Source organism: Chiloscyllium punctatum, chromosome 37 (genome assembly GCF_047496795.1).
Source record: "Chiloscyllium punctatum isolate Juve2018m chromosome 37, sChiPun1.3, whole genome shotgun sequence".
Classification (NCBI taxonomy): domain Eukaryota; kingdom Metazoa; phylum Chordata; class Chondrichthyes; order Orectolobiformes; family Hemiscylliidae; genus Chiloscyllium; species Chiloscyllium punctatum.
Genome location: NC_092775.1, coordinates 6,953,303 through 6,966,391, shown reverse-complemented (window position 1 = coordinate 6,966,391; position 13,089 = coordinate 6,953,303). Strand labels below are relative to the sequence as shown.

The 13,089-nt window shown below is 44.7% G+C and overlaps 1 protein-coding gene across 2 annotated transcripts; it reads right to left on the bottom strand.

The window, feature by feature from the left end:
* Nucleotides 1–205: 205 nt before the first annotated feature.
* Nucleotides 206–12,519, bottom strand: LOC140462831 (uncharacterized). Of its 2 annotated transcripts, XR_011954545.1 has the most exons (3): nucleotides 11,174–12,519; nucleotides 2,293–4,650; nucleotides 206–1,550 (listed from the first exon to the last, which is right to left on the bottom strand). XR_011954545.1 is itself a non-coding variant. In XM_072556178.1 (2 exons), the coding sequence occupies exons 1-2, from the start codon at nucleotides 11,360–11,362 to the stop codon at nucleotides 4,435–4,437; spliced, it is 405 nt and encodes a 134-aa protein (XP_072412279.1). In that variant the 5' UTR covers nucleotides 11,363–12,519; the 3' UTR covers nucleotides 206–4,434. The 2 variants fall into 2 exon arrangements, 1 of the variants encoding a protein (XP_072412279.1); XM_072556178.1 differs by having other exon boundaries at nucleotides 206–4,650.
* Between the last annotated feature and the right edge of the window lie 570 nt (nucleotides 12,520–13,089).

Below are 13,089 nucleotides of genomic sequence, written 5' to 3'. Positions count from 1 at the left end.
CAGCGCAATATAGGCCCTTTAGCACTCGATGTTGTGGCGGCCTTCTATCCTACTCTAAGATCAGGCAGCATCCAAGTAGCTTCGAAATCGACGTTTCGGGCAAAAGCCCTTCATCAGGAATAAAGGCAGTGAGCCTGAATTATCTCTCCGCGCTTCAGGCTCACTGTCTTTATTCCTGATGAAGGGCTTTTGCCCAAAACGTCGATTTCGAAGCTACTTGGATGCTGCCTGAACTGCTGTGCTCTTCCAGCACCACCAATCCAGAATCTGGTTTCCAGCATCTGCAGTCATTGTTTTTACCTCTACTCTAAGATCAGACTAACCTACTGAACTAACTATCCTAGAGTTGTTTAAATGTGCCTAATGTATCTGACTCTACTACCACTGCTGGCAGTGCATTCCACACACCCACCACTCTCTGTGTAAAGAACCTACCTCTGACATCTGCCCTAAACGTTCCACCAATCACCTTAAAATTATGCCCTCATTTAATAGACATTTCTGCATGGGAAAAAGTCTCTGGCTATCCACTATATAGAGTCATAGAGATGTACAGCATGGAAACAGACCCTTCGTCTAAGCTGTCCATGCCGACTAGATATCCCAACCCAATCTAGTCTCACCCGCCAGCACTCGGCCCATATCCCTCCAAACCCTTCCTATTCATATACCCATCCAAATGCCTCGTAAATGTTGCAATTGTACCAATGCCTGTCATCATCTTGTACACCTCTATCAAGTCACCTCTTATCCTTCTTCACTCCAATGAGAAAAGCCCTAGCTCCCTCAACCTTTCTTCATAAGACATGCCCCTCCAGTCCAGGCAGCATGTTGGTAAATCTCCTCTGCACCCTCTCTAAAGCTTCCATATCTTTCCTATAATGAGGTAACCAGAACTGAACACAATATTCCAAGTGTGGTCGAACCAGGACTCTATAGAATTGCAGCATAACATTATGGCTCTTAAACTCAGCTCCCTGCTAATGCAAGCCAACACACCATTATGCCTTCTTAACAGCCCTATCAGTCTGGGTGGCAACTTTAAGGGATCTATGGGCATGGATCCCTCTGTTCCTCCACACTGCCAAGAATCCTGCCTTTAACCCTGTAATCTGCATTCAAATTCAACCCTCCAAAGTGAATCATTTCACACTTTTCCAGTGAACACCATCTGCCACTTCAATGTCCTGTTGCAAGCTACCACAGCCCTCAATACTATCCACAACTCCACCAACTCCTTCAAATATTGGATTTACATCCAGCAAGGGCAAACGATACAGGTGCAGCTGCCATTCAGTCCTTTATCTCAGTTTCATAGAGTCGTACAGCATAGAAACAGGCCATTTGGCCCATCATGTCTCTGCCAACAAACATCAATCTACAGTAATCTCTGTTGCCTGCACTTGGTCCATAACCTACTTTGCCTTGCTATTTTAAGTACTCATCCAGATGCTTCTTAAATGTTGACAGAGTACCTGCCTCAACCACCCTCTCAGGCAGCACATTCCACATTTCTGCCACCCTCGATGTGAAACATATTTTTCTCAGATCTGCTGTAAACAACTTTTTCTTCATCTTAAACTTACACTTCCAGGTCTGAGACACTTCTGTATGGGGAAGTGATTCTCAAGATCTACTCTATTCCAATTTTGTGTACCTCAATCAGATACCTCTTCAGCCTCCTCTGTTCCAAGGAAAACAAACCCAGCCTATCCAATCTCTCCTCATAACTGAGACTTTCCATCCTAGGTAACATCCTTGTGAACCTCCTCGAACCCTGTGCAGTGCAATCAAGTCTCTCCAATAAGAACTGCACGCAGTATTCCATCTGTGGCCTAACTAATGTTCTATAACATTGTAACAAGACTTCCTTGCTCCTATAGTCTATGCCAAGCTCTCTTTGTTCCTCTGTACTCCCAAGGGACCTACCATTCATTGTGTAAATCGTTCCCTTACTAGACCTCCCAAATTGCATCATCTTACACTTTTTAAAAAGTTAATTCATGGGATGATGATGTTGTTAGCTGGGACAGCATTTATTGCCCATCCCTAATTGCCCAGACGGCAGTTAAGAGTCAACTACATTGCTGCGGGTCTGGAGTGACATGTAGGCCAGACGAGGTAAAGATGGCAGTTTCCTTCCCTAAAGGACATTAGTGACCCAGATGGGTTTTTCCAACAATTGACACTGGATACAGGATCATCATTAGATTCTTAATTCCAGATTTTGGCTGAATTCAAATTCCACCATCTGTCATGATGGGATTCGAACCTGGGCCTCTGGCACATTACCTGGGTCGCTGGATTAATAGTCCAGCAATAATACCACTAGGTCATCGCCTCTCCCCTTATCAGGATTAAATTCCATCTGCCATTGCTTTGCCCAATTTACCAGCTGATCAATATCAAACTGTAGTCTGAGACCATCCTCTTCACTATCAACAACACCATCAATGTTCATATCATCTGTAAACTTACTACTTATACATTCTATATTCACATCCAAGTTGTTCATGTAAATCACAAACAACAAAGGTTTCAGCCCAATCCCTGCTGGTCACAGGCTTCTCAAAATGATTCAAATGTGGAACTTGCCACTGTGTGGAATATTTGAGCCAAACACCATTAATTAGTACATCAGGATAAAGGAATAGGAATATGGACTGTAAGGATAAGATGAAGTAGATTAGGAGACTTGTATGAGCATGGATACCAGCATGGGCCATTAAGGCTAACTGGCTTTTTTTCTACTCAAGTCATTATACATAATTATAGTTGCAGCATCAGTGACAGTGATGGGAGGCACAGTGTTTAGCACAACTGTCTCACAAAGCCAGGGACTTGGGTATGATTCTAGCCTTGAGTGACTGTGTGGGGTTTGCATGTTCTCCTTAAGTCCATGTGGATTTCCTCCCACAGTCCAAAGATGTGCAGGTTAGGTGGATTGGCCATGCTAAAAATTGCCCATAGTGTCCTGAGATGTGTAGGTAGATGTTTAGCTATGGTAAAAACTCCAAATGGGGTCATGGGGATAGGTGGTGGGTGTGGATCTGAGTGCAAAGCTGTTCGGAGTGCCAGTGTTGAGTCAGTGGGCTGAATGGCCTCTTTCTTGCTGTAGAGATTCCATAACTTTGCTGAGAGTTCATCAAGCCTTGCTTGTGAACTTGTATGGCATTACCATTAGAATGAAGCACCATTGATACTGCCATTATTGTAAATTAACAAAGTGCTGCCTTATTCCAGTCTCTCCAGGAGCTCCTTCTTCTGAGGGCAAGAATATTTCTCATTTTCATCTTGATTCGATGTTTGGCACTGCAACCATGCAATACTTCACCTCCTAGTGAATGCTTCATACTCATGTAGACATGAACAGCTCTTGCAGGACACAGATTTGCAAGTTTTGCATCCGACAAATACTGTGAAAGTTATTGAAAATAACACTTTCTGTTACAGCTTAGGAACTTACCAGTCTTCCGATAATTCAAATATCAGTTTAGCTGAAAGGCACTGAGCCTTCTTATATTTGCCAATTGGTGTTGAAAATGTACATTGACGCTGAAGGGAGCAATGGACTTAGCTAGCCATACTCTTGGTCAGAAAACTCTGAATCACACAGAACAGAAGGCCATTTCAACCCTTATACGTTTTGAAAGGGTTACTCAATTAGTAGCACTTCTCAGCTCTTTCCCCAGAACCCTACAAATCCTTTCCTTTTCCAAGTATATGTTCAATTTCTTTTTCAAAGTTAAAATTGAATCTGATTCCACACTCCTTTGTATTATTTGCTTCTTTAACTGCTGCACATAACACTTTGGAAGATTCCCAAAAATCATTGGGGTAAAATTTCCCTTGGGGTTCTTCAAACCAGCCACCATACCAGCAGAAACCTCAGTGAAACTGCAAAAATGGTCATTAATCCTGCTTCTGAGGTTACTACTAAAGTTGTGGTGGGGCTTCACAAGCAACCATGTGGAGATTCCCAGTGACTAACTTGTTTTTCCGTATGATTTCACATCTTGAGAAAGCTATATGAGCTTATCATTAACAACCTTAACAGGTTTGGTGATAATGGTGGAGCAGGACAGCAGTTTTCTGTATTCACTGATAGTCCTTCTATTTTTAAGGGATAAGAAGCCAAGAATAATTCAAAACATTGTTTGAATACTCCATTTGGTACATTTCAGTTTTTAACCAAAAGTAATAGATTTGATCTTGCTGTTTTATCAGCTCCATGAGATCCAAATGTATCCTTTGTGTACCATGAAATAAGTTGTATTTTAGTGCAAAGAGTAATGTTACAAAATATATAGTATTCAACATAGTTGACTGTGGTCAGGTGGCACTTGTCAATGTCTCAGTGACCCCACTGTAAAGACACTTTAAGTTATGCAAGCATGAATTATTTCACCCTACATCTCACCAGTACAGGTTTACTCAAGGCACTGAGTTCCTGCGGTTCTCCATCTGGGTGACCTGCCTGTGGTCAGGGTGTGAACAACTTAAGTTACTGCCATCCCCAGACTCCTCATTATCACTCTCTGAGGCTGATACATCTTGGTCACTATCATATTCTTTCTTCAGCTCTTGAATCCCAGCATGAAGCTCCATCAACTGTTTCACCAAGGTCTGATTCTGGAAGCGCATTTCCATCTGTGAATCACAAAAGATGGGTTAAAACTTTCATTTACCAAGAAACCAAGTTACATTGAGTTCAAAACTCTACACTTCTACATTTAAAAACACAAGAAGTAGGAGTTAGAGCACCAATATGACCCCTTGAAACTTCTCTGACATTGAACTAGATCATGGCAGCTCCACTTTCCTGCCGTTTACCCATATTCTTCATTTCCTTAGTTTTCACAAAATCCATCTCTCCCAGTCTTGAATACCTTTAACAACAGACCATCCAGAACACTCTGGGTTAGAGGATTCTGAAGATTCACAATGCTTTGATTAAAAAAAATCCTCTTTATCCCAGTCCCTCATCCTAAGATTATGAACATTGTCGATAAGAATAGGTAACATGGTGAGATAACTTGACAACATACAAATAAATGACACAATAGATGGGGTTTCATAACTTGTTGATTATGCAAGGAAGGAAGGAAGACACACGAAGACTGCCACAGTCTGAGATTCTGGGAGAGAATGAGTTAGTATTAGAAACTGTGTGATGAGCCTTCATTTCAAAATAGCAAAGAACCAAATTTCAGAGAAAGCATCTCAGAATTTGGGAATAAAACTAACCAGTGCAGCACTCGGAAAAAGAACAAATTGAGTTCGATTACAAAACAAGTTGACTTCAAGAATGGAACTGTATGGCATCAGGCTTGAAGTGCCCTGATACTCTGCTTATCTTGTTTTGATCATTTTGCGTAAATCAGTGACAGAATGGTTACAGCACAGAAAGAGAACTGTTGGCCCTTTGAGTCCATTCTGGCTGTCTTCCAAAACTTCTTATCCTAGTACCATTCCTCTGCCTTTTCCCTATAACTGTGCAAGTTATTTTCTCTTCAGGTATTTGACTCACATCCTTTTGAATTCCTTGGTTGAATTTGCCTCCACCACACTCTCAGGGCAGTGCATTCATAACCCTAACTACTTGCTACATAAGGAAAATCTTTATGTCGCCTTTCGTTCTTTTATCAATTACTTTAAATCAGTGTCCTCTGGTTCTTGACCCTACTGCTCATGGAAGCATCTTCTTTTTCGCTTTGTTCAAACCCATTGTGATTTGTTTATCTTAATAAGTCTCCTCTAAATGTTTTCTTCTTTAAGGAGAACAATCCCAACTTCTCCAATCTGTCCTTTCAATTGAAGTCCTCATCCCAGGAAGCATTTTTGTGAATATTTTCTGTCCCTTAACTAATGTCTTTACATCCTTCTGTGTCTGTGATTCCCAGAATTGGAGACAATGCTCCAAGTGAGACCAATTAGTGATTTATAAAGGTCCACCATAAGCTATTTGCGCAGATTGTCTACAGCCCTATTTTAAAAGTGCAGATTCTATCAGCCTGAATTACAGAAAATCACAGTGATTGGAAGACAATAAGAACTAGTTGCACATTTTAATAGGTTCAGTAAAGCATCTTGGATAAATCACAACTTCTATTCAGAGGAGATCAAAACGGAAAATTGGATCCAAATGCAATTCACTGGAGTTTACACACATGAAACAGAGTGAAATTTGTTTAAAGTATGATACCAGGCTAAAGCTAACATTTGGAGTTTGAGATTCAGCCAAGCAATTCTTTCATATTAACTATCCAAATTTGTATTTGTTTGTTTAATATTCAAATTATGATTCATATTAGGGATGTAAGTATTGCTGGTATTTATTGGTCCTGAGATGATAGTAGCAAGCCACTTTTTTGAACTATTTAGTAATGATCTTTTGGATGAGATGTTAAATTGAAGCTGCATCTACCGTTTCAGCTTGATGCAAAAGATCCTATGGTTCTATGTCAAAGAACGGCAGAGGAATTCTCGTTAATGTCCTGGCCAATATATAGCCCTTGACAAATATCTCTAAAAACAGACATCTGGTCATAATCATGTTCACTGTGCACAAATTAACTGCCTTTCCTACATTAAAATAGCGATAATATTACAAAAAATCTGAACTGTCAAATTATCTCAGGTGATCTAAGATCGTGAGAGGTGTTATTTAAAGTGTAAGTATTTTCTTTTAGTGAGTGTTTGCCAGGTTACTGCATAGGACAGTTATTCTTGATGTGGGACTGATCCAACTACAGGCCAAACTGGGTATGGATGGCAGGGTTCCTTACTTAGAAAGATATTAGAGAATGGCATTCTTGATACTGTACAACTCCTCCCACAGTATAAGTATTTGTCTCTGTGTAAAAGTTACACTGTTATTTTCTCTTCAAACCTGTTCAGCAATGTTATTACACACCTCTGAAGTAAATGGGACTTGAACCCAGCCCTCCAGGTTGAGGAGGTAGGGACACTACCACTGCACCATAAGAATGTCCCAGCTTCAACACAGACTGAGTGTTCCCAAATTAATTGTGGGTGTATTTAAAAAACGTAGAATGAATATTTTCTATCCCTAGTTTAGAATAGAGTGATAAAACTCTGAGAAGGTGCCCATTATACCAGACTCAGTTAGCCCTGACTTAAACTGGCCCAGTGTTGGTGCCAAATTAAACCACTGTGTCAGGTAATGTTTTGGGATGTGGACAATTGATTACACTAATATAGATCAGATTGATCTGCCTCTGCTTAGCATATACCAGTTGATGAACAGTGGGTAGGGATCTAACTCAACTCCATTACCACCAGCCACACCCCAATCTGACACACTGTGGCAACAGCACATACCCCCTGCTCTTCAAATATACCGATTGAGTTCTGACTTTCTACTTTATTCCATTTAAGTTATTTTAAGCCTGAGCAGGGCAACATTGGTGACTTATCAAACCACACCAAGAAGAACAGTAGCTAGAACAAGAAAGGACAACATGAGATTTTAAGTTTGTTTTTAGTTTCTGCATGAGACAGTGTAAGTGGAATGCTCCTCTGGACTCCAAAAGGAAGTCTTTGGCCTCCCTGGCCCAGGCTTTCCCACCTTATCCTGTGTTGGGGAGTGCACCCACCTTCCACAAAATGCCGTTTTCAAGACTGAGCAGTTGGCTTCCATTAACGTGTCACCTGTTTGGCTCACTAATGGGAGAGATGGTTGGCTAATGATAATGTTGATCATGATGTGGAGATGCTGGTGTTGGACTGGGATGTACAAAGTTAAAAATCACACAACACCAGGTAATAGCCCAACAGGTTTATTTGGAAGCACTAGCTTTTGGAGCGTTGCTCCTTCATTAGGTGGTTATGGAGTACAAGATTGTAAGACACAGAATTTATAGCAAAAGTTTACAGTGTAATGTAACTGAAATTATATGTTTAAAAAGACCTGGATTGTTTGTTAAGTCTCTCGTCTTTTAGAATGACCATGTTGGTTTCAGTTCTTTCATATGTAAATTGTAAAACTTTTTTTAAAATTACATTCTCAAGTGAACTTTAACAAATGATGTCATGTCGGCCCAGATAATACATTTAAGGTGTGAGCGACTGATTCTCCTCTAAAAAATGGATTTACAGAATCTTACATGGATTCATGCAGTTTTTGAGCAAAGTAAAATGTAATTCTGCAAGTACAAATTCACCCCACAAACTTATTTGTGTGTGTGTGTGTGTGTGTGTGTGTATCGTGGGGGGGCAGTGTTACGAGTGTCTGTGAGATAGTGCATATATGTGAATGTGAGTGTAAAGGGGCATATGTCTGTGAGAGGATATGTGTGGGAGTGTGTGTGAGCCTATGAGAGAGGGTCTGCGTGAGTGTGTGCGCCTGCAGGAGAGTGTGTGTGTGTGTGTTTGTGTGTGTGTGTGTGTGTGTGTATCACCCCTCAGCCTCCGATGCTCCAGGGAAAACAGTCCCAGCCTATTGATTCCCATCCAGCCTATTGGGGTGGCATGGTGACTCAGTGGTTAGCACTACTGCCTCACGCCACCATGGTCCCAGATTCGATTCCACCCTCGGGTGACTGTCTGTGTGGAGTTTGCATATTCTCCCTGTGTCTTCGTGGGTTTCCTCCCACAGTCACAAAGATGTGCAGGTCAGGTGAATTGGCCATGCTAAATTTCCTGTAGTGTTAGGTAAGGGGTAAATGTAGGGGTATGGGTGGGTTGCGCTTCGGCGGGTCGGTGTGGACTTGGGCCGAAGGGCCTGTTTCCACACTGTAATCTAATCTAAACAATCCAGATCTTTTTCAATATATTAATTCAGTTACATCACACTGTAAACCTTTGCTATAAATTCTGTGTCTTACAATCTTATACTTCACAACCACCTGATGAAGGAGCAGTGCTCTGAAAGCTCGTGCTTCCAAATAAACCTGTTCGACTATAACCTGGTGTTGTGTGACTTTTAACTTGGTAAGGTTGCTGGTTGAGTAAACTAGAGGCTAGGCTGATCATCTGGGGCCAAATCTTACCTTGGTAGCTGCAGGAATTAATAAATCTGGAGTGACCATCATGAAGTTGACTATGAAACTAACTCTGATTGGTGTAAAAACACTGATGCTACCATTCTTATTTGGTTTGGCTGACATGGCACTCCAGATCCCTCTCTGTTTTCTGTAAGGACTGTTCCCTTTGCCAGTCTTTGGTTCGTGCCATTCTAGTACCAGAAATATTTATCTAGCATTGCCTTACAGTAATGGCTGCACCTGAAATACAAATCCATAGGCAGACAGACATGCATTCTGCATTTGAATAATAATCAAACACAGCTATAAAACTGAGCTTATAGAAGATGATGCACAGCAAAATAGACAGGCTCACTGCCTCTGCACCGGGTAATGTCACAGACATATATATTCACTTCAAAATCCTTTATAGCTTTTACTCCATTACTCACAATAATGATGATATTTAAACTGAAATCATTAAGAGAAGAATGGAGTCAAATTAATTTACTGGAACATTGCAGACTAACTAGCCGTCTTCTATTTCTGACGAGGATTCCCATATTTCTAATTCATCCTTTCTCTCCCCACTCACTGACCCAGTGAGTATCCCCCTCCCTCCCTCTCCCCACTTGCTGACCCAGACCATCTCCCTCCCTCCCTCCCTCCCTCTCCCCACTCGCTGACCCAGACCATCCCCCTCCCTCCCTCCCTCTCCCCACTCGCTGACCCAGACCATCCCCCTCCCTCCCTCTCCCCACTCGCTGACCCAGACTATGCCCCTCCCTCCCTCTCCCCACTCGCTGACCCAGACTATGCCCCTCCCTCCCTATCCCCAATCACTGACCCAGACTATCCCCCTCCCTCTCTCTCCCCACTCGCTGACCCAGACTATGCCCCTCCCTCCCTCTCCCCACTCGCTGACCCAGACCATCCCCCTCCCTCCCTCCCTCCCTCTCCCCACTCGCTGACCCAGACTATGCCCCTTCCTCCCTCTCCCCACTCGCTGATCCAGACTATGCCCCTCCCTCCCTCTTCCCACTCGCTGACCCAGACTATGCCCCTCCCTCCCTATCCCCAATCACTGACCCAGACTATCCCCCTCCCTCTCTCTCCCCACTCGCAGACCCAGACTATCCCCCTCCATCTCTCTCCCCAATCACTGACCCAGACTATCCCGTCCCTCCCTCTCCCCAGTCGCTGAGCCAAACTAGCCCCCTCCCTCTCTCTCCCCACTCGCTGACCCAGACTATCCCCCTCCCTCTCCCCACTCACTGACCCAGACTATCCCCCTCCCTCCCTCTCCCCACTTGCTGACCCAGACTATCCCCCTCCTTCCCTCTCCCCACTCACTGAGCCAGACTATCCCCCTCCCTCCCTGCCTCCCTCTCCCCAATCACTGACCCCAACTATCCCCCTCCCTCCCTCTCCCCACTCGATGACCTAGACTATGCCCCTCCCTCCCTCTCCCCACTCACTGACCCAACTATCCCCCTCCATCTCTCTCCCCAATCACTGACCCAGTCTATCCCCCTCCCCCTCCCCAATCACTGACCCAGACTATCCCCCTCCCTCCCTCCCTCCCTCTCCCCACTCGCAGACCCAGACTATCCCCCTCCTTCCCTCTCCCCACTCGCTGACCCAGACTATCCTCTTCCCTCCCTCTCCCCACTCGCTGACCTAGACTATCCCCCTCCCTCCCTCTCCCCACTCGCTGACCCAGACGTCTCTGCAAAAATCCCTGTCTTATTAAGGTTGATCTTTGTAATTCAAAATCCCATTTCCACAATTCCAACCTGGTCAATCCCTTTCTCTGGACCCCAATCTCTGACCTAGATTGTCTGAGCTTTAATTATTCCCAACTTTTCTTGTCCCAGAAGACCCAGGTTTTCTGATTCACTTCATCCTTGTTAATCCTGAACCCTGCTTTCACCTTTAAATCAGTGTTTCCCTAATATTCCTCACTCCCTTGCAGACTCTCTGGTTGCGGGTTACTACCGCCTCACTCCATTCTCACCCCTTCTCCCTGCTCTCTGACCTGGCGTATCCCGGGACTGGTCCTGGGAGAATGGGAATAATCTGTTCCCAGTTTCTGTCAGCCCCATTCCCCGTGAAATCGCCGATCCTGCTTGTACTAACCTAGATGGCCCTCTCTCCCTGTTTGATAAACCCCTTTTTGCTCTCACCAGTTCGGATTTAAGCCATTCCAGAGCTTTCTCCAGATCCATCCTCCGGCCCTGGGGCCGCGGATCCCATTCGGGACCGGAGTAGCTCTGCCGTTTCCCGAGGGCGGGCAGGCTGTGCCTTCCTTCCCCGCCCGGGAACCTGCCGGGTTTGCGGGAGAAATCCTTCAGCCTGGTCAGCAGCAGGTCCATGTTGGAGGAACTGGCCTCTGGCTGCCGTCCTGAAAGAGCTGGAGTCTGTGTGTCCGCCAGTTCACCCGATGGGGAGGCCGAGCATCGACACAGACACAGAGAGACATACAATCAGACACAGAGACACAGAAACACACACACAGACACAGAGAAAGACACACTCAGACAGACAGGTGTAACCACTCACAGACACAGAGACACACACTCAGGCACACAGTAACAGAGACACACACACTCAGACACACAGTAACGGAGACACACACACTCAGACACACAGAGACACACACACTCAGACACACAGTCACAGACACACACACTCAGACACACACAGACACAGAGAAAGACACACTCAGACAGACAGGTGTACCCAGACACAGAGAGACATACAATCAGACACAGAGACACACACACAGACACAGAGAAAGACACATTCAGACAGGTGTACCCAGACACTCACAGACACAGAGACACACACTCAGGCACACAGTAACAGAGACACACACACTCAGACACACAGTCACAGACACACACACTCAGACACAGAGAAAGACACACTCAGACAGACAGGTGTACCCAGAGCCACCCTCAGACACAGAGAGACACACACACAGACACAGCGAGGCACTCACTCAGACAGGTGTACACAGGCATACTCAGACACAGACACACCCAGACACAGAGAGACACACATTCAGACACAGACGCAGAGAGACACACACTCCGACAGACTGGTGTACACAGACACACTGACACAGACAGACAGATACACTCACAGACACAGACACTCAGACAGACAGATGTACACAGACACAGAGAGACACAGACACTCAGATACAGATGGACATAAAGAGACGGACACACTCAGAAACAGACAGATACACAGAGATGGGGACACACACAGCGGAACGGGTGGTGGCACTGTCAGACAAATCCTGTTCTCTCTGTCAAAGGGACTTCCATGGCAGAGACTCTGGGGACCGCGGTCAGCAGCAACATCGAAGCCGGTCGTGCCCCTGTGTTGTACACATCCACATTCACAAAGTTTAGCTGAAAGCCAAAGCTCCGTCTCACTGAGTCAAACCCCTATCAGAACAGCGCCTTTGTAATCACTTCCTGAACTCGGTGACAGGCGTGACTCGCCCTTGATTCCTCCCCGGTTTCTCACCGCAGTATGTCAGTATTTACCAAGTTCTGACCAGTGTCTTGAGTCCTGTAGAGAGATGAAAGATACCGAGATTGTTTCCCCTTTACGTCCAGGGAAAGTGAAGGGGGAACAAATTTTGAAAACAACAAATGTTAGAGAGCCCAGCGTTTCGAACATTGACTTGCTCTCTCTCCAAGGATGCTGCCTGACCCTCTGTGATCTCCAGCTGTTGTTGTTTTCAAAGTGAAGAGGGGATTGATAGAGGTATTCAAACATTTTGGGGGCTTCTTGTGGGGCAGTGGTAGTGTCCCTAGCTCTGAATCAGGATTCAATCCCACCTGTTCCAGAGGCATGTAAAACATCCCTGAGCAGATCGATTAGGAAAACATCAAAGATTTCAAGTGGTTTAGAGTGCCCAAAATTGTTTTTATTAATGCTTAATGACAATTACCAAAAGTGGGCAGCACGGTGGCAGAGTGGTTAGCCCTGTTGCCTCACAGCACCAGAGACCCGGGTTCAGTTCCCACCTCAGGCGACTCATTGTGTGGAGTTTGCACGTTCTCCCCGTGTCTGCGTGGGTTTC

Coding starts and splice junctions, on each gene's coding strand:
- LOC140462831 (XM_072556178.1), bottom strand. CDS start 11,362: ATGGACCTGCTGCTGACCAGGCTGAAGGATTTCTCCCGCAAACCCGGC. Junction 4,651..11,173: donor AATGGCTTAAATCCGAACTG/GTGAGAGCAAAA, acceptor TGTGATTCACAG/ATGGAAATGCGCTTCCAGAA.